A 19276-nucleotide genomic window follows, 5' to 3' on the forward strand; every position below is an offset into this window, starting at 1 on the left:
CTGTTGTGAAAGGCCTGAAAGAGGATGTCCCGGCCAAGACACTGACTTATACAGGGCTTTTAATGGACCTGAAAATATACTATCACATATAAATAGTGCTTTAATAGCCTTTTCTGAACGCAACTTTTAGTGTGCAATTTTATTACTTTTACCTGAACTTTATCTTCCAATGCTACTCGCAACAACTTGTATAAATGAGCGGCTGAACAAAATATTGCTCTCTTGAAATCTGCAACTGATTGGCACGAGCTCAAACAAAACACATATTTCAGGCTACTTGCTGTAGTCTCCGTTTGACTCTGATTAATTACACCACAGCAGCTGAATGTGTTTTTACTGTTTGCCAGAGATTTCGTTTTGGTTTCATGTGAAACACACTTCCTGCGTAGAGTTTGCTTTACACACAACATTTTTTACATCTATGGTCAGCATTTATGTCATCTCTCTAGACCCTGCAGCAGGCTCTTCTTGTAGATAGTGACAGTTTTTTCCTTGTACAGGGCTCATTTTTCTCAATCTAACTGAGGTATGTATGGAGCCCCTCTGGTGGCGCGTTATTAAGCAATAATATTTTTTTCACCAGCGTCACTGGAGGGGCTCCATGGGTATGACCTGCCACTACTGCAGTACTCCCTCGCACAGGTGTGTGTGTGTGTCCCTTGTGTTCAGGCCACCCCCCTTTTTGCTTACCTGATCACCTCATGCTGTCTCAGCTCAGATGTTGTCCGTCTTCAGTTGCGATGCTGGGACGCTACTCATGTCTCCTCTCATTGCGCAGACTCATGACCCTGCAGTGGACAGTGTCTAACCAATCCATGTAGACCGCGACTCCCTCCAGTCTCCAGAGGCTTTTGATGCACTAGTGACCCCGAAAAGAAGATGCTTAAAACAGTATCTTCTATAAGATGTTGTGAAGATGGTCGATCTCTGGCTGTCCTCTCTTTTTTGGCAGCTTTATTGTCAAATGTCTTCGCCCTTTCACTCAATATACTACAATCAGCCCCGGAGTCAATTTTAAACTTTACAGGCTCATCTTGTGATTTGCTCCTTCACTTCCAGGCCCACTCTCCTGCTGGTTAACCTGCTGTTTCAGCTCCTCTGACGGCCTCTCCATTCACAGAGTGAGGTTTGGGATAAGCTGTAGCTTCCGAGGCAGGTCTTTAGATGGGTTTGCTGCTGAACAAGTCTGCCAGTGCTGCAGCGGCTCATTTCTTTGGCTCGAGGGCTGTATACTTTGAGCCCAGCACATCATTGTCTCCAACCAGTGTCCAACTACATAATGGGCTCCGTCTTATGCTTGGTGTGAGGCGGTGCACAGCGCAAGTGTCGTCGCTAGTTTCAGACCGATGCAGTTGACCCATACCATAATGATTTTCTCTGCAAAAAACAGCCAGCTTCAGATCAGAGCGAGGTTTTGATGTGACCTGACCCACGGTAACCGAACGTTCAATCAGAATAATGTTAGAAACTGACTCTCCCTTACCTTTGGTCATTTTCCCGCTGAGTAGATGCGATATGCTTACGTGTGATTCTCAGCGCAGAGAGGGATGGATGGAGAGAAAGAGACAAGGATGAACCAGGTGAGATCATGGAAAGATAGAGAGGATTGTTATTATATAACAAAAAAACAACAGCACCCGTTTAATCCACAATAGAATTTGAAATGTGAGAGCCGAGCACTCCTCGATGTCTGATCCTAGAGTCGTCCCTGGGGTCAGTGTCCAGCCCAACCTCCTGACCCAAAGTGGTGCTATTCGCTGACCTGGGAACGAGACAGTACAGTGTACAATCAACTACCATGCTCCAGAATTGCTTTTTACACCTTAAATAAGACAGCTGATAAGCATAGTCTGCTAAAGTGCTCAAACGAACACATTAAAGACTCTTCGATCAAACTGAACCCAACTGAATAGAATTTTGATAATGGCGTTTACATGATAGTCTGTTTTTATGGCCGTTATACTTTTCTGCAAACCGCCGATATGTTAAAACATATGTACCATATCAGTATTTATACAATGCATTGCAAATTTGTATCAGATAACATTAAAATGAAAAGGACTGAGGTGGCAGGGAAGAGACCGCTGTTCAAGAGCACTTTAACATTAAACTTTCCAGGTGGGTTTTTTTTTTTTAAGGAGAAGTCGACACAATTTACGGTCATGTTGGTTGGAACTGAACCTGATATTTTTAAGATGTGCGGACAATTTCCAGCTTTAAACTTAATAATGACCTTTTTCCGAACCTTATTGGTGCCTGAACCTGACCCGACCGTAAGCACAGCATTTTCACCTCAATAAATTGAACGACGGACCCAAAGTAAAGGCGCAATGTAAGGAAACGTTACGTTTCAACATATCCGTGGTCTGCTGAAACATACATTGCCAACATTTATTCTGGCAACTGGGATTTCAAAATACAATTACCAGTATAAAAAAAGGGAGAGACGAGAGTTAAAGTTTAAACTCGCTTCAATTGGGTTTCCTAAGAATAACAAAAGGATAACAAGACCATTCAGAGCAAAGAAAGAGGTGTACTGTTCTGTGTTTAAAATAAATGATGTGATGAACAACAGAGTTGTCTCCAGGCAAAGTCCTCTCTGTCTGAAGTCTTTTTTTTTTTTCTTTTTCTTTTCATGCCTCTCAAGAGCATGTGTCATTATTTCCGAGGAGCAGTGTTCGTCTCCGTCTTTTTCTGATTGGCCTTGTGGCGCCAACGCTGGAGCCGCACCAACATAAAGGTCTCCGGCAGCACCTTCTCTCTAATGATGGGAGGACAGCAGACCAGCCTCCTCTCTCATTCACCTCTCATTGCACTTAACAAGTGCCCTCTTCGTCTGTCCTCACTCTCGCTTCCCTTCCCGAACCTTTTCCATTTCCATCCTCCACTCAACATCCACCTCCATTTGTTATCCATGTTTTCTTCTCACTCTCTTTCCCACTTACTCACCAGCTCCCCTCCCTCTTTTGATTTTTATTACCTCTTGCCTTTGCCCGCTTTCCTGTTTCTTGGCCGCCACCTTCAGCTCTCCCTTCACCATGAGACAGAGAAGGGAAGGAGCGAAGGGCCCCTGATGTCTTCCTGGAGAGGTTCTGAAGCAAAAAGTCAAACTGTATTACGGCCCTCCGAGCGTTAGTGACTGAGGACGGCCTCTCCCTACCGCACTTTCAAAATAATAACTGCACTGTGAGGGATGAAGCGAGTGAGACGGAGAAGCAAGGAGGTGAAGGGAGGAAGAAAGAAAGCGAGGGAGGATCTGTGGTTTTTTTTTTTGTATTCGGCGTGCTAATGTCTTGAAAGAACAGAACCAGCTGCAATCTCCGGGCGAGGAGAGGAGGGGAGCGCGGGCTACGCGATCGGTCGAGCAGAACAGATTTTTGCCAGCTTAAGGGTACTTGGATGCCTTTATCTGGTAAACAGGTGAAGGTGGCGCCAACATATCCTCACATGAACCGGACAAAAGACAGCTCTTATGGTTGTTTTTGTAAATAATTCTTTGGGCATTGTTGACTTTAATTTGATAGCATACAGCAGAGAGATGATAGGAAATGAGAGGAATGACAAGAAAAAGTTGAAGTTGAACAGGTCATGGGCTATTAAAGTGCACAGTCAGCGTCTAATTTTCCCAAGGCTGGAGTAATAATCAGGAAAGTGGGCACTTGCCCTGTGGCTCCGGACTGGTAACCGGAAGGTCGCTGGTTTGAATCCCGGCTCCCCCAGCTGCATGTCAAAGTATCCTTGTGCAAGATACTGAACCCCAAATTGCTCCTGATGAGCAGCTGGCACCTTGCATGACCGCCATGTTGTAAAGCGCTTTGAGCGGTCAGTAGGCCGGAAAAAGCATTTTAGGAAGCGCAAGTCCATTTAGCATGTTTATTTTCCTATTTTTAAATGAAATGACATTGTGCCCATGTAGGACGAAAACACCATCCAGTTGGGAACATCCAAGTTCATGGTGATACGACTTTTCTCTAAGGTATGTTTTGTGGTCGCGTGCGCTCATTCGGCTTTTTCTGGAAATGCATGAAAAAGCCCTTGTAAAGTGCCTCGATGACTTCGCAAGAGGATCCAAGTGTCACCATGCAGGAATCGCAACCAAAAGAAACAAGATGTGTTTGAGGCCTTATAGATATAGACCTTGTCATTGGTTTTCCCCAGAAGCCCTATGGCCATAAATCTTCTGTTACTTCTATATTTGACAAGCGCCCATCCACTCCAAAGAAAGCACTGGCACTAAGCGATCGCCACTTGAAAAGCATGCTGTGCGCAGTGTTGGAAAACCACAATTGCAGGTTTATGTCCATGTAGAAGAGTTTAAGCGGTGATATTGTTGCATAAAAGTATATTCTCAACAGTATCAGGTTTTGTTTGCTGAGACTCATATAGAACAGATTAATATTTATGTAGTCTGCATTATAAGTTCAACTTTAAGGACGACTTCGAGCAACATTTTGTAACTTTTTTGTCTTAAAATAACAGCCTAAAAATAATTTTGATTGTACACTGTCTTGTAATAGGGAGAATGGTGTCAGATCCACCCTGCACCTGATCGCTTTTACCTTGGGTGGGTGGCTAGGATCCGCTAAGGGAATTGTGTAATGCATATATTAATAAAGCTGGATTGTATTTTACGGAGAACGTTTTTATTTTGGTTTTCCCTATGATGTTCTGAGGCTGCTCTACTGCTGCTCTGCGATCTACGGAGTCTCCTCATGACAGATAGCTTTACTTGCTGCTAAAGTATCGGCTAAGGGCTGCCAGCTAGACATTCTACCTAATAACATTTACATTTTAGGGCATTTAGCGGACGCTTTTGTAATTCATTCATTGATGGCGGTGGCTGCCATGCAAGGTGCCGACCAGCACATCAGGAGCAGTTTGGGGTTCAGTATCTTGCTCGAGGACACTTCGACATGCAGACCAGGGGAACTGAACCAGCGACCTTCGGATAACAAGATGCTGGCTCTACCCCAAGACTGACCAGGGACTCGTATTTACAGCTGTGGTGTTGCACGCAGAAACAAGGGGGGGCGTCAAATCGCACAAACCAATTCCTGCATAACGTAGCTTTAACACATTTTATTGGTGAAATATCGCAGACTTTACAGTTTTTGGTTACTACCAATTGCGAGATTGCCCTTGTTTCGATGGGTACCATAAGGCAATGAGAGGTTAATGGCGAGATATTCTCAATACTATGTATTTGTATTATATGTTAATTTTTCTTTGGCAATGCTGCCTTTACTTCTGGTATCCCTCTTCACAGTTTGAGCGGGGCCTCATGCAATTTCCAATCTCTTCTTATGCTAGTGCCCATTTAAACAGTCAACCAGTCAATGACTTAAAATGACCAAATGAGCTCATCGTAGTTGAGTGTATTAAATGGGTGCTATAAACTGTTCCTATATATATATAAATAAAAAAAGTTACACCACAGGTCTTCAGGCTCCTTGTAGGCTAACATCACACATCAGCCATGCTGAATCCCATTTTAAGACACTTGGCCCGTAATCTCCGTGCCTAAAAACACAGAGGATTATGGGAAATAACAGGCCGGGATTTGGACCTTTTTTACAACCAGGTGATGCGGTCACAACCTCTCGCTACACTCGCTTTAACTGTTTTCTATTTCAGAGCCTCCCATGGATTGGTGACATATATGTCCCAGGTGCTCATTACAATGACCAGTGTCACCCCTCTTCCTTTCCTGCTTTGACCGCATGGCCATGAGGCGAGCTGGGGCCGAACTAGACTTGACACGAAGCCTGTACAAACATCAGAGCTCTTCGGAGGATGTGAATCCACGCCTGAGAGCGAGAGGGAGGAAAATAGAGGAGACACGCTCCGTGGCTGCCTTTTTTAAAACCAGGAACGGGAACAGTAGTCGGCAACACATCCTCATCATCACTCTTCCTATGCACGCGCTGCTTTTTTGTGTACATTCAGTCTCTGTGTTAATGGAGTGTTGTGGAGGTCGAGCGCGTGCAGTAATGACGTCCGTGCGCAAACAGGCTGGGCCGGTGTGCTGCTCTGCATGCCATCAGTGTGTTTCCATGCAGGTCAATCAGTGACTGAACTCATGCATTGGAGAAATGGCACGGAGAGCACTTGTGTTTATTATGCTGTATTAAGTTTTCAGTAAGGGAACATCCAAGAACGAGCAGGTGCTTCTGAGCTCTGAGTGTATTTGTTTGACCTCAGGCAGAGGTTTCATTTAATCCCTTTTAACGAACGGCAATTAGGCTCGCTAATGAGACCCCGGGTGAGATATATTAAGACCCTCATCCATCCTGCTTTTCTTCCCATTTGCTTCTTTCAGTCCTTCATCTTTCTTTGCTCTGTTTTTTCCCCCCTCACTGCCTCACTGTCAGGCAAACTCAGACGCACACACAAGTTGCACACACTTCTACATCAGCTCCGTCTGAGCTCCGCCGCCCCAGCACCCCGCTGCAGATTCTCAACGGTTCTTAACTCAGACAGCTTTCCCCTTGTTCCAAGTAGAATACCTGGAGGGAGAGGCAAACTCATAAATCCACTCTTCTAACACCGGCAACATCCAGCATGATCTCTCTTGGTGCTAGATAAACTACTACTAGGTCTCTATAGGCACTCCTGGCGGAAGGTGTGCCAAAAAAGTCAAACACCAGAGAAAATCTGTGGTTTCACAGGCTATGAGACGCCCCTGGCTGGACAGCTGCCAAACAATAAGGACCCAAATTGGTTCTTGATGAGGGAAGGGGTTTGATCACATTGAATGGAAACATGTCTGTACCCCATTTATGAATCATGTGTCTGGAGGATATTTGAACTTTTCTACCATTTTCGCCCTGCATATTTCTCACTGTGTCTGTCTCATATCACCTTTTGTGTGAGTTTGGTTTCAGTGTGTATGATAAAAAGAGACCAAAGTGTTATATTCTTGACCATGTCGTACTTGCGAATCATTCTCATCATATTCTACCATGTGAAGTGGCTGCACTAGTCCACTTTAAAGTGGTGGAAACTAATTCAAATTAGATAACAAATACAAAAGTAGAATGCTGATTTCAGTGGCTTTTCCGCTTAAAAACGACTTTATCCGCCTTTGGATCTTCGTGTCGTGAATAAGGCGACCTGTGCTGATTGGACTAATAACTTTAAACTGAGTGAACTTGCTGCGTTGAAACGGAGCGTGTCCACAGAAATAGACTGTTTTCACTCACCAGTGTTTATCTGCAGGACAGTGCCAAACCAGTAGTGACAGGGGAAATAGGCTCTCAAATATGCGGTCATGTGGACACTCTAAAAGGAAAGCATACAGGGATTTTATTATGATGACAACATTTGACTTGACATTTTGGAGTCTCTGACCATGCAAGTCACAACAAATTGCAGATCCAATGTTAGACTTACTATGCATGTTTTATAGTAGACTTTTATATAGCTTTTTCCGCAGTTGTTATTTTTCTTTATTGCCCACTTGGCCTCTTTAGCCTCAAGATCGGCCATCCGGCATTTCACTGCCTGCAAATTGTATGAGCATGTTAGAAGTTCTGTCTAAATAGCGTTTTTTTTTTTCAATCTGATAAAAAAAAAAAAACCGCTATTTTCATAACTCTGAGTTTTTTTACTTGAATGTATTACAATGCACTTGCCATGCTCGGTTACTTCCAATAGGTTATTATTTAATGTGCGGATCAGTAATATGTTATCTGTGAGAATAGCACAGGTTTCATGGTGTCATTTAAGTTTTGGGTTTGGTGATTTTTGACCCAAGTCGCGCTCCGTTGTGTTTGGATGTATCCTAGCGACCAAAGGGGGGTGCGGGTTTAACTGACAGGTTAGCGTGTGGTTTCCATGGACAGCAAACCGTCGGTAAAAGTTTTGAAATAAGAGAAAAAAACTTCAAACACACGGTAAGTTTGCTTTAAAGCAGCGACCACAGGGGTTACAGTTGGGGTAGAAACAGGTAACGTGCGTTTTATTGTCGTGAAAATGCAAAAAAAAAGTTTAATAGTTCGGCCAACGTGAGCTAGAGACTGTAAAGCAGCTTTGTTAACTGGCTAAACCGTAAATTAACCGCAGTACTTAATGCTAGGAAGCGTTCTTCTGTCTAAACGTTTAAAATCAATGTTACTAAAGAAACCTTGACAAATAATACAATACGGGTGCAGATGTGATATCAAGTGTTTAAGGTATCCTAAGTTACCTAAGTTAGCTGCACAAGAAATAGGTAAAATAATTTTACAGAAATACCGTTAACCTCTAGACATTATTCAACACAATAACACGTCCTTTTCTAAACAGTCATTCGCGCAGTACATGCAGTGTAATATGTGCTGTATATGCATGTTCAACAAACAGGTGTGTGAAATTCGCTTGTGAAAATGACATTTTCAGTGTCGTCTGTTGTTTGTCAAAAAGTCACTTAGCTTTAAAAAAGGTGTGCTTATAGCTAGTTTTGTAAGAATGTGTCATGAGTGACATGCAAGTCAGATTAAGTATATATTGTATCGGTTCTTAACGTTTCCATTTTGAAGATCCCAAACTCATTAACTCTCATGCCCTTAACAGTTATCATTTGTCATGTGAATATTAGTTTGTCATGCTTTTGCCTTATATATATATATTTTTACAGTTTAGTGCGGTAAGTTCCTCATAGATTAAATAGGCTATACATTCCAAATATGTTATAAAGTTGGTTTATTTTTTATTTAAATTAACTTGCAATTATCAGTTTCATTATCAGTTAATATGATGATCATGTTTTATGTACATAAATGAGTAAATTTAGCTAAAAAATGTCCATCATAGAACCATCACAATACCCTTGAGATATTCTATTTACTATCACATAAGACACAAAAAAGGCAAATCCTCACAGTTGTGAAGCCGCTGGAATTGTGTGCCATAAATCTTATTAAAGACAATCTTTTATATGTTATTATATTTGTTATTTATGTGTATATTTCTCTTTTGATCAGACAAAAATTACTTAATTGAATAATTGTTTCAGCTCTGAAACATGTCATTAAAATATCTCACAGCTTTCAAACAGTATTTATTGATATGTCTACATAGGGCCCCAAGATCTAAATTGATAAGATATGAACTATAGTAAAGTGAAGCATAGTAACAACCCTCAGAAGCCACACAGTGTCAATAATGTTTGTGTTGTTTTACATTTTCAGTTTCAGAATATCCCAGATTGGTGATGGGGGTGTCACTGTCCAGGGCAGCCCAGTGGACTACAGCCAGCTCTGGCACTGGCAAACTGGAGTTGACACCAATGAATACGTCCTTGTTGAAAGAAATCCTGTGCTTTGTGGAGCAGTTCAGCTCCCAACACCCACAGGAGGCAGAACATGTGTTCAAGGAGCCGCTCCAGTGGAGTACCACTTTAGTGGCATCTGATTTCAAAACAGACTATGACATCAGGTTGGCCTAATCATGAGCCTTGCAGCTGGCTGGCCACTGCTTTCAGTATTACGTGTCTGTGCAGGATATGCTGTCACCATCGTGTCCAAATGTATTTCACCTTGTCTATACTCAAAGCAGTTGGCTATAATTAATCTGTTTTTCAACTTCAGTTAGAATGAATACATTCCATTTTATTTCATCAGAAGTTCTGATCTACTTTCAGTGTGTGGTTAGGTTTCTATCTTATAGCTGGGAAGCGGAGAAATACAAAAGCCATACGTGTATTGGCATTTATAATCTAACACAGACATAACAGAGATCAAAATGAGTTTTTCAGTGTTTTTTTTTCTTCTTTTATCCTCAGTGACTCAGATGTAAGGTCCCACGAGAAAGACAGTGAAGGGCGTCCATTGTTGCAGCTCTCCCCTCCCACTGTTTATGTACGCAGCTTCAGCCAGCTCTCTAAATTCGTTCATCTGGCAGACGATAAGAAGCTGGAGGAGCTTCGAGCATGTCTAGAAGGTAAGCACAGTGACCACAGGATGAGATTTGCATCCTAAGCAGTCCAGCCACCAGCATACCTTCATAACCCACAGACTTAATTTGTTTGTCCTCCTAGTTACCCTCTGCAACCATCCAATTATACTGCCATTGGTAATTCTTAACAGATAAGTATTTACTTTAGGGCCACTGCCAAAAAGGAAAAAGGTAATATGTATTAGTAGGACAGCAGACTGTATTATGATTTTTTTCAAAGAGAGGGAATGTTGGCTTAGTTTTTGAAAAGAAATCCATGTGGAAAAGTACATTAGACGTCTGCTGTGAAGTTCGTTCAAAATTAACCCAACTTACTTATCAACATTTTTGGAAACATCTGAATTCGCAGAACATTTTTGGATACGTTTTTCAGCAAAACAAAGTATGCTGCCGTTCTTTGTGTCTCTTTTCTGTCGTTGTATTGTCAATGTCCGTTTGTGTCTTTCTAAATATAATGAAAAGTGATATAACGTACATTCCCTCACTGTACAATCAAGAACTTTCTGAATGTCCTGAACCTGGAGTTTTTCAAAAGCTTAATTTTCCCTGACCTGAAGCCCTGTTCACGAGTGCCTGAAAGGCCAAAATGCATAGAAAGAGCGTCATTTTAAGAAATACAAGACCTAATTAACAAAACACAGGTGAACACAGAAAAAAAGACAAGAAGAAAAACAAAATATTGGCACATGAAGTGATATTCTTTCAACATAACAGATTAAATTACTCTACTAAAACCCCAAACAATAACACTATACTCTTTAATTTTTCAGAAAACAGACAACCTGTTGTAAACATTCTTGGTCCCAGCTTTGCCAGCCTCCTGGAGAAAGAAGGCGCCAATACTGATGAATTAAGTCTGATTGGCGAAGGGGAGGACGAAGATCAAGGCAGAGACTCGGAGGTCAAGGTCAGGCTGTTCCTATTGCTTCAAAATTTGGATACCCAGCTCCTCAGCAAGTGCCTCAAAGAGATATCTGAGTAGGTGTTTCTTCTATCTGCAGCTCTCTTAGTATCAATTCTCATTATCCTTCATCCTCCATGGCTATTCTTCATCCAGACCTAACTAGTTTTACTTTAACATGTGGTTGTTTTTTTTTATTATTGGAAAAAGGCATTGGATTGAGAAAAGTAACCATGAATAGATGTGTTGGACTAGATGTTTGTTTTGATTTTATTTTTCCTACATTTTCATCTCAGACAAGTCAGGCTTGACCCCACCGCAGCGAAGAATGAAGTTGAGCTGTTGAGGCGGTTCTGCAGCGAAGGGGAGACGAGGGCGTTGAAGTCGGTTCGATACACATCAGGTTTGAATTATCTCCACATTTCACTGGGCTGCAAAGAAAGCAATTGCTGTTAACACTAATGCTGGATATTCCAAAATATAAAAAGGCAGTGCTCTGTCGCCACAAGAGACATGGAAGTCATTATATTGGCCAGATAGCAGTTTACCAAGTCATAGTCAGTGCTGTTTTTTGCTTCATTGCAGTGTAGCTACCATGTCTTATTAAAACCCTGTGTCCCTTTCTCAGGTTGAAATAAAACCTTATGTAAAAATGCTCTCCCAACAAGCCTTAAAATATGATAGTGTCATCATGTGCCTCTCTTTTAGTGGATGATTCATATTGTAAGAGAAACTGTTGCTCTCCCCTTGGCTCATGTCCCTGACCTGTGCTGCTTGGAGTACTGTGTCATCCTCTTCACAGCCCAAGCCTATGTGATTGTTCCTCTTTTTCCTCGTTTTCCCCTGTGTCTTTTTTTCCTCTGAAGACAAACTTGCAGTGGCTTGATACCAGGCTAGTACAGTATAAAGTTTGCCACAAATTGCAACCTTTTTTCCTCTACCTTCTAGACTATGAGTTTTCAAATGGCTGTCGTGCCCCTCCGTGGAGACAGGTGCATGGTGAAATGTGCTATCTTGTGATTGAGCCTTGTGACACTGAGACCCTCTACGTTACCTGCAGCACTGCTGGAGCTTTCCTCAATGGGGTAAGACGAGGAAGATCAAGCATCAGCTGCAACAGTCAGCATAATGTTGTTTTCTTTTTCTGTGATGTTCAGGGAGGATATCTTCTGGCATATTTCGAAAAAGACAACATATCATTGCACAGTCAGTTAAGTGGCAGCAAATTCAAGTGATTCTGAAAAGAATTATTGGAAGTGCTTTTTATTTTTCTTTAATCATAAATCTTGAATGTAAGACATAGACCTCAATAAATTCATCTACCGTGTATCCTCCTCCCCAATAAGTAAGAGTAGAACAGGTAAGAATAAAATATGTCAAGTGCTAAATTATGAAAATAACAAATATGAGCATAAGTCTATAATATGTGATGACTTTGCAAATATATAGAGAGAGTATATAAACACATACACACACACACACACACACACACAATCTTGACGGAGAAGTGCTAATGGAAATGGAGATGAAACGATATGTGCCTTATAATACGCTGTATAATACGCTGTAACTACAGTATAGATATTAAATGAGTAATAAAGCAATGTGTAATACTGGATGATTGTTAACAGGATAGATAAATGCTAGATAAATGCTACAACAAGAACAATAGAATAGCATCATATTACACAGGTAACTGAAACAAACAAATGGATGAGTAGATATTGCACAGAAATTGGACAGATATTCCATTTACAGGGTGAGAAACTAAGTCAAAGCGCCAGTCTGTTGACTTAGAGAGTGTGACACTGAAGGAAAAGTTTATGGCAACAGACAGGAATGATGCTCCGTTGTGCACCTAGGTATCAGGTTGACACAACAAGGCACTTAAACATAAAACACACAGGCAGGCAGGTAATTGAACAAAAAGCAGATTTTATTAACATAAAGCTGAAGTCCAAAGCCCAAACTCAAATAATACAAAATTCAAAGGGCAAAATGCAAGAAACAAAAAGGCAGGTGGCAAAAGACACAAGAAGCAGGCAGGGAAACATTGGAGAGCCAAAGTAACTAAACTAAATATAAATAAATATCGTACAAACCAAAAAAGCTGTGGAAATACTAGCAGGAACACAAGGTACATGAGGAACACAGGAGACGCAAGGCTGACGTGGGGAGCCAGAACAGGAGACACATAACAAAAACAGACAAACTGACAAAGACTACGACAAATGCATAGGCCAAAGATATATGTGTATTTTATCTGTCCAGGGTCTTCATGGTGTGAGTGATCAGTGCCATCGGTCTGTAGTCCTTGGAGCCACTGGCTCTGTCATAGATCAAGGATCTTTTCATCAAATTATCATATGCCTCTAAAGCCATTTTGGGATGTAAAACACTTTTCAGTTTCCAAAAATATCAAAATTAAAGATAAAAACAAAGCATTAAGTAGCAGAGGCATTGACTAAGTCTTCTGTTTTCCAGATCATTTAAGACTGACTTGAGTTCACCAAGAGTAATTACTCCTGTCATTTTTAAATGCCCCTGTACGCTGTTCCATCTGGAAGGGGCAGAGTATTCAAACGAAGTGCAGTGGGCTACAAGATAACCACACCCAGTAATAGAACTGGGCCAGAGCAATTCGCCATAATCCATAAAAGTTTGAAACAAAGGTTGCAGATATCAGATTTCTGTACAATACATGCAACCACAAAAAAAAATCTAAATTAGCAGTGTTTTCAGTTGCTGTCCAAGGTCTTGTAGAACAGGCCTGTGTTTTTAAATTACCAGGTGATGTAATACAAAGTATTACAAAGTACAAAGTACAAAGTTTTCATTTACATTGATAAATATACCTGAAAATTGCACATTAAAAATCACCCAGAGAGCTTCCAAATACTTGCTAAATGCCAGGAATCTCTCTAAATGTGTTTGCAGTCATTTCTAAGTGAAGATTTTTGCATGCTGCGGCACCTTTCACTCTTCCACTGACTTTGCTGACAAGCCCTAGACTTCCTGCCTGTGTTTCTTCACCTGGAAATATTTCAGCCAAGGTGAAAAACTGCAACCTCAAACCAAATGGGTGACATTGATGCAAACGAAACATCAGAGAGCGGTATAGTTTAGCAGTTTACATGGTCTTACACTTCCTCTCTGAGGCTGCCTGGTAGTACTCTAACCTCAGCTATTCCAATTGACATGTGGGTCACATTATAATTGTGGTCTTGAGAATTAATGAAGCTGTTTTTCACTTTGTTTTCACAGGGCATAAAACAGGATGGAGAGGAGAGTGGATATGAGGGAACAAGTATTATGTACCAAGACCTGGTAACACTTCTGAATAGCAGATCTCCACATTTTGCTGAGAACATAAACAAGCAGGTACAGTGAATTACAGGCAGATGCAATCATCATCAACACAATAAGTCATCCTTTTTGTAGCCTTGAATTTTAGCTCTTGAAGCGGAGATGTGTGGGTGTTGAAATGGCTCTTTGTCCCTTGAACATCATCCTTCTCTCATCTGATTTGATCCCCGATGCCGTGTGACTCATATTCATAAACAGAGTTAGGATTGTGTAATCAGTGTCTGTGCTGCTCCGCACTAGTGAGCTAGTGTCTGGTTGTCACTGTGTTGAAAAATTTCTGAAGGGACCTCCTCCCTGTTCCCTGTTCCCTGTTCAAAACAGCGCAGCTCCATCCCACCCACCGTCCACCCCCTCAACACAAACACACACACAGACAGACACACACTCGATTTATTTCCAAAGTGCTATTTCCTGCTTTAGTAATTTGACGACATAACAAATCGCCTCAATAATAGACTCCAGCTGTACCAAAAAAATCTGGTAATCATTTAAAAATATGAAACTTATTTTTTTCTCACTCACACTGATGGAAAATGTTGCATCATCACAGGCTCATCAAAGACTTTAAAGTTCAATTGCTACCCACTGTTGGCTCTGTATGGACCTCTGTTCTTTTTTAAAGTTGCGTGCAATAAGGATCTTCTTTTTTAGCAGAATGTATGTATTTTTTTTTGTTTGTGATATAATTCTCAGCTGAATACAATGTATGTACAATATTGTATACTCACAGTACACATTTTGCTGTCAAAGGTAGAATCTGTAAAACGGTCAGAGTAATACAACTTACAAATGTCAAAATCGCTTTATTGGCCAAGTAAGTGTACACATTCAAGGAATATGACTCTGGTTTTACATTGCTGTGCAAGTACACCAATAACTGGCCAAATAAATTAAGGAATGTGCTGAACTGCTGCGGCTCACTCGCCTGTGTGTGTGTCCACACACACAACACTGCTCCTGCAGTGCTGCTACTGTCAGACCTATCCTTCAACATGGAGTGTGCCTTTAATAATTTTCAATCGAGATGATGATGTGATTTTCCTTTACCTTTGTGGAAAGAGGAACGAATGGGAGAGAAAGAAAATGAGAACACACCAGAATAATACTGCCCTTAATCTGTTGTGTATAGTGTTTTAATGTCTATAACATACTTCAGATAAAGACATTAGAACTTTTGTGTGACACTGGTATGATGTCTACGGATCATTTTCAGGCCTATTTTTGCAGAGAACAGCACAGATGTCGCAGAATAAATTAATCCAGACGGATCTCTGGATGTTGCGCCGCTGCAGCCTCGCACAACACGCAAGTGAGCAATGTTGCTCATGCTGGCTGTGTGGCTGCTCTAAGCTGTTTACATAGGTGCTGAATTGAAAAGCAAGACATTCCACCATGCATAGCGCTACTTACGCAGGATATTTGCCTCAGCTGTTAGATTGTCAGAAATGACTCCATATTTACTACACAGTGAATAGTGTTTCCCCCTCGGCCACAATGTGTTTTGATTGTCCCAAGTTGCTTGAAATGTGTGCAACATAAAGTCCAAAAACTCCCACAATGGATGGAAAAAATAAATCCCCATGGCATGTAGTACATTATTGAGTATTTAGTGCTTTATACTGGAAAAAGTGAATGAGAGTATTAGGGACTATTTCAGACACAGCCATAATCTTTAAAAAAAAAAGATTAGAACACTTTAGAATGGTGCCTCTATTATATCTGGGAAATTGGTTGGTTCGTTAGTCCACATGACTTCTTTGCAGGGGATGATAGATTTAAAGGTGCCAGAATAGTAAGCTGGAATGGGGTTAGTCAAGACTTAAATAAACCAATGAGGAGTGCCAGGCTGAACTGTGTGAAAAAAAAGACATTCAGGCTTTTATGTTTTATGGCTTCTGTGTGAAGAGTGATGCTTTAAGACTGAACGATCTAAAAGTGATGGACAGCAGCAGTAAAAAATGCTGTGAATGAGTGTGTGGAGGCACAAATCACTGTCAAGGTCTTTTTCTTCTGGATTCTTGAACTCCTTTGATATGCGCCTCACACTGTCCTGTAACTTCAGCTTCACTCTCACTGCTGAAGACTTTCTCTCTGCCTCTGCTTGAGCTAATCGCCTTCATATGATAGGGTCATTTTAAAAACGCATCGGCTTTGAAATTCACTTGAATGATTTCTGACGACGGCAATCAAATCGTGCAATGTGGATCCCGTGTCTGAGATATTAAGTAATTGCAGTCATTCTTGTGGACTTGATCCAGTCCACTGGTAATTCGAGTAAGCAATAGCAGCAGTGTCTGTCAGAAACACAATCGCGGCTCAGTTCCCTGATTGCAACACAGAGTGCTTGAACTCGACAGGCGATAGCCAAAGATAACAGCACCTAATCTCCAAACATATCTGCTTGTTCCCAATGTGAGGAAGCAGGTCTTTTTTAACAATTGTATTAGATGAGACAGCCTCAATCAATAGGGCAGAGGCAGCCAAAGGAGACGAGGTCTGCAACACAGGGAGGAAGCAGACTCGCCTCTTCTGTTCAGTGTTGAGGATTCATTTTGACATCACAGCGTGATTGGAAATTGGACATGCTGTGTATTTGCATGCATAGGACGCTCAGCAGAAAGCAAAAAACTCCCTGGGTTGTAGATTTGTTTTTGTTATTCTCATCCTGAAATTGATATAGACTGCCTCACTGTCATAATCAGTCAGCAGAGACTGCTAGAATCCTGCCACTGACAGATGTTTTATGGCCGGTGGCTTCAGATTTGCCGCCCTGCTGATTTTCCATCAGTATGGATCAAGTAATGAGATACACATCTACTCCAAACACATGTAAAAAGTTGGAGTCAAGGTCGCTAAATGGTACGAATAAAGACAAATGAAGGAAAAGAAAAGAACTAATAATTGAATGTCAGCCGCTATTAAAAAGACTGCAGGCGACAGTCCGGTTTATTTGTCTCCAGGTTTGTAGTGTTTTCAGATGCAGAGTTGCACCTGTAATATGACTTTCTTACTGTGGCATGTCAGGGAATTTGTAGCTTTCCCTTCTGTAAGCATGGACTCTGTCCATTTTACATATAATAGAATTAAAGAAGGTTGGTTAGCCTAATAAAGTCAGACTGTGGGTCTGTGGTTGGGTAAATTGACTTGTATGTTTCCAATAGCAGGTCACTTTGTGTTTTATGAAAAACAAGTCTTTGGAAAAGCGATCAGGCATGCTTGGCACCAACTTGTGCGTGAACACAAGCCATAGAAATACATCTTAATTCTTTTTCCCTGCCCCTAAAAATGTTAAGCCCCTAACAAACAATGACAGTCTGAGCTATTTCAGCAGAGCAGGTGTCTGCGATTAAAACTCTCCTGCCTGCAAACCATTCATGTGTCTTATTGGCATTCGTGTATAGGCTGTAAAGTTCGGTATAAAGACCTTCAAAAGTAAAGAAAAAAAAAATCATAACCGAATAACAGTGACACAAAGGCGTTACTTTTGTCTGTGCCAAGCTGCGAGGCTTTAAGGGGAGGAATGTACCGAAACAATAAACTTTTTGATATTGTTCAGCTTATTAACAGAGGGGGACCTCCTTTATGTAAAGCTTTAGGAAAGTTGTATTTTATTCCAGTGCCTCAAAGACTGAATTGTAATGCAGGTAGACATATTGTTGAGAAAGTTCTTTTATGTGAACTTTATGTTTTTCATGTGTCACCGATACTGTTCTGTTGCGTTTATGTGCTCTTCTTGGAGTAAACACTTTGTCAGACGTTGAAATGTAATGTGGCTCAAATAATGGCATCACGTCAGATGGGTGGAAAACATGGCACACAGCTCCACAAGAATCCTCAGAATGACTACTTTGTTTTAAAAAAGCATCATAGGGAGGAATTCACAACTCAAGTGCATACAGTTAGACTAAACGCAATTTATTGTATATCCCTATGATTTTGGTGAAAATTGAGAGAGGTTTTTTTCCTCACTCTCCAGACTTTGTCTTTTTCCACTTACTGACAGGATTTTGCAGTTCAAGAGCTTCCATCAACACAAAAGATCCAGCATGTGGAATCGGTTGACGCAGAGGAACAAGGCCAACCCCAGAGGTCTTGCGAGCAACAGGAAAAGAATGTGCATGAGAAGGCGGGACAACAGCACACGCCGAACAAGGCAGGCGGCAAGAAGAAATACGAACCATATACGAGATGGAAGAATCTTGGTCTCGTGTCTCCATGTGGGTATGTGATTAGATGCGTCCTGAAATATCTTCAGGCTACGACGTAACTTGCGCACCAGGGATCCCACTTGTAGAAAAGGTTAGCTTTTTAGATGTCTAGCATTCGTCACATGTGCTAAGTGCGTCCGCCAGCTGTCACACATTAGAAAAGAGACGGTGTTATGCTTTCTAAATTTTGGGGCAAAGCAAATATTTCTGATTACACAGAGATCTGAGTTAATAAATATGTTCACAGTATGGAAACCTTTTCTACCCAATTACCGACAGAAATGTCGGGAAAAAGTTGTAGAAAAAATCCAAAAAGATCTATCACATATGGTCTTTGATTGATAGATCTAGCAAGGCTGAGCTGTTGCAGCTGTACCTTGTGATAACTATACCCATTTGAGGAGAAACTGGCTCATGATAAAAGTATCTCTAAAGAAAGTGCCCACTGAACCTCTTGTCTTGAGTTGTTAAATAATGATTATGTTAGAAAAATAACCGTTTTCAAAATAGAAGCCGGCATAATGACTCTCACTTCACATCATTTTAGGAAAGCAGAGGAAAAAAATCCCAGCAAGAGCTCCGGGAAGGAGAGGTCTGGTGAAATGCAGAAGAAAAAGCTGGGGGCCAAGAGCAAGATGAAAGCAGAATTCTCTGTGTCCTCTTTACCAGGACGCCTGTCCTCCCAGAAAATGTAAGTGTCCAGATCTAGCACTTAATCTGTTAGGACTGTTTCTATCTCTTGTCGAAAGAAGATAAGACAAAAGCTTATAAGAAGAGCAAAATGCTGTTTTAGCAGTTGTGAAATGTGTAGTGGAATGTGTAAACTGCAGATATATTCGGCATTGTACTGAACAAGAACCTACGT

General features: G+C 41.2%; 1 protein-coding gene across 3 annotated transcripts in view; it reads left to right on the forward strand.

Annotated features, from left to right (window-relative positions):
• Positions 1 to 19276, forward strand: part of odad2 (outer dynein arm docking complex subunit 2) — a 204766-nt gene that overhangs the window by 151878 nt on the left and 33612 nt on the right. For 2 of the 3 annotated variants that reach the window (XM_030398317.1, XM_030398318.1), the window contains exons 1-9: positions 7784 to 7895; positions 9171 to 9417; positions 9764 to 9921; positions 10707 to 10914; positions 11134 to 11240; positions 11786 to 11922; positions 14102 to 14218; positions 18207 to 18424; positions 18959 to 19102. In XM_030398317.1, coding sequence (XP_030254177.1) covers positions 9194 to 9417; positions 9764 to 9921; positions 10707 to 10914; positions 11134 to 11240; positions 11786 to 11922; positions 14102 to 14218; positions 18207 to 18424; positions 18959 to 19102 — 1313 coding nt within the window. In that variant the 5' untranslated portion in view covers positions 7784 to 7895; positions 9171 to 9193. Of the gene's footprint in view, positions 1 to 879; positions 892 to 7783; positions 7900 to 9170; positions 9418 to 9763; positions 9922 to 10706; positions 10915 to 11133; positions 11241 to 11785; positions 11923 to 14101; positions 14219 to 18206; positions 18425 to 18958; positions 19103 to 19276 lie in introns of those variants that run through there. The other variant, XM_030398319.1, reaches the window with a different exon arrangement.

The sequence above is a fragment of the Sparus aurata genome, chromosome 19 (genome assembly GCF_900880675.1).
Source record: "Sparus aurata chromosome 19, fSpaAur1.1, whole genome shotgun sequence".
Taxonomy (NCBI): domain Eukaryota; kingdom Metazoa; phylum Chordata; class Actinopteri; order Spariformes; family Sparidae; genus Sparus; species Sparus aurata.